This window comes from Merops nubicus, unplaced genomic scaffold, assembly GCF_000691845.1.
Source record: "Merops nubicus isolate BGI_N331 unplaced genomic scaffold, ASM69184v1 scaffold10222, whole genome shotgun sequence".
Taxonomy (NCBI): domain Eukaryota; kingdom Metazoa; phylum Chordata; class Aves; order Coraciiformes; family Meropidae; genus Merops; species Merops nubicus.
The window spans coordinates 44,195-44,826 of record NW_008595621.1 but is presented as its reverse complement, the minus strand read 5'-3'; the positions used below and the strand labels follow the sequence as shown (position 1 = coordinate 44,826).

The 632-nt window shown below is 37.8% G+C and overlaps 1 protein-coding gene across 1 annotated transcript in view; it reads right to left on the bottom strand.

Annotated features, from left to right (window-relative positions):
* Nucleotides 1-390: 390 nt before the first annotated feature.
* Nucleotides 391-632, bottom strand: part of CNDP1 (carnosine dipeptidase 1 (metallopeptidase M20 family)) — an 11,396-nt gene continuing 11,154 nt past the window's right edge. Inside the window, exon 11 of the mRNA XM_008936121.1 lies at nt 391-496. Coding sequence (XP_008934369.1) covers nt 391-496 — 106 coding nt within the window. The remainder of the gene's footprint in view (nt 497-632) is intronic.

The window sequence follows — 632 nt, the reverse complement described above, 5'->3', positions numbered from 1 at the left end:
ATGCTTTAAAAGTAATTAACAACCACCAGTTGCTAACTGGGTGAAACAACACCCTTCTGATGATCGACTTGGGCCAGAAGGGAGGTTTAGAAAAGCTTTTTTCTATTTAAAAAAAAAAAAAAAAAAAAAGAGTCACATGAAGGAAATAGATTATGTAGTGATTCTTAAAACTGTGCTCACAAACCCTATTTTATAACAATAGGAATAAGTTCACCAGCTTGACTGGACACAAATGCATGCCAGCTAGTAGTATGCCAAGTTAAAGCATGACATTTATTTTTTCCACCAACCCAGATCCACTGCATGTGTGATTTATATGTTCTTCCAGATCAGGAAATTAGAAAGCTTAATACTAAAAAAGTGTTTTGCTGATTTTCTTGCGATGGTGTATCAATTGTTAGTCTCTGTGTTGGAAGCTCCGTGTAAGTGCCGATGTAGGTTTGATATCTCCAGGAAAAAGGCTGCAAACACTTTGGTTCCTTCAATGTAGTTGTGTCTGTGAATAAGAAAAAGGAAAAGAATAAAGCCCTGTCAGGCTGTTCTGCTCCTCAAATCAGTGGCATAGTCTGGCGAAGTTTTCAGAGTCTGCAGAGGAATTTTCCAGATTGGTCACCCAAAAGAAGGACCCTTAT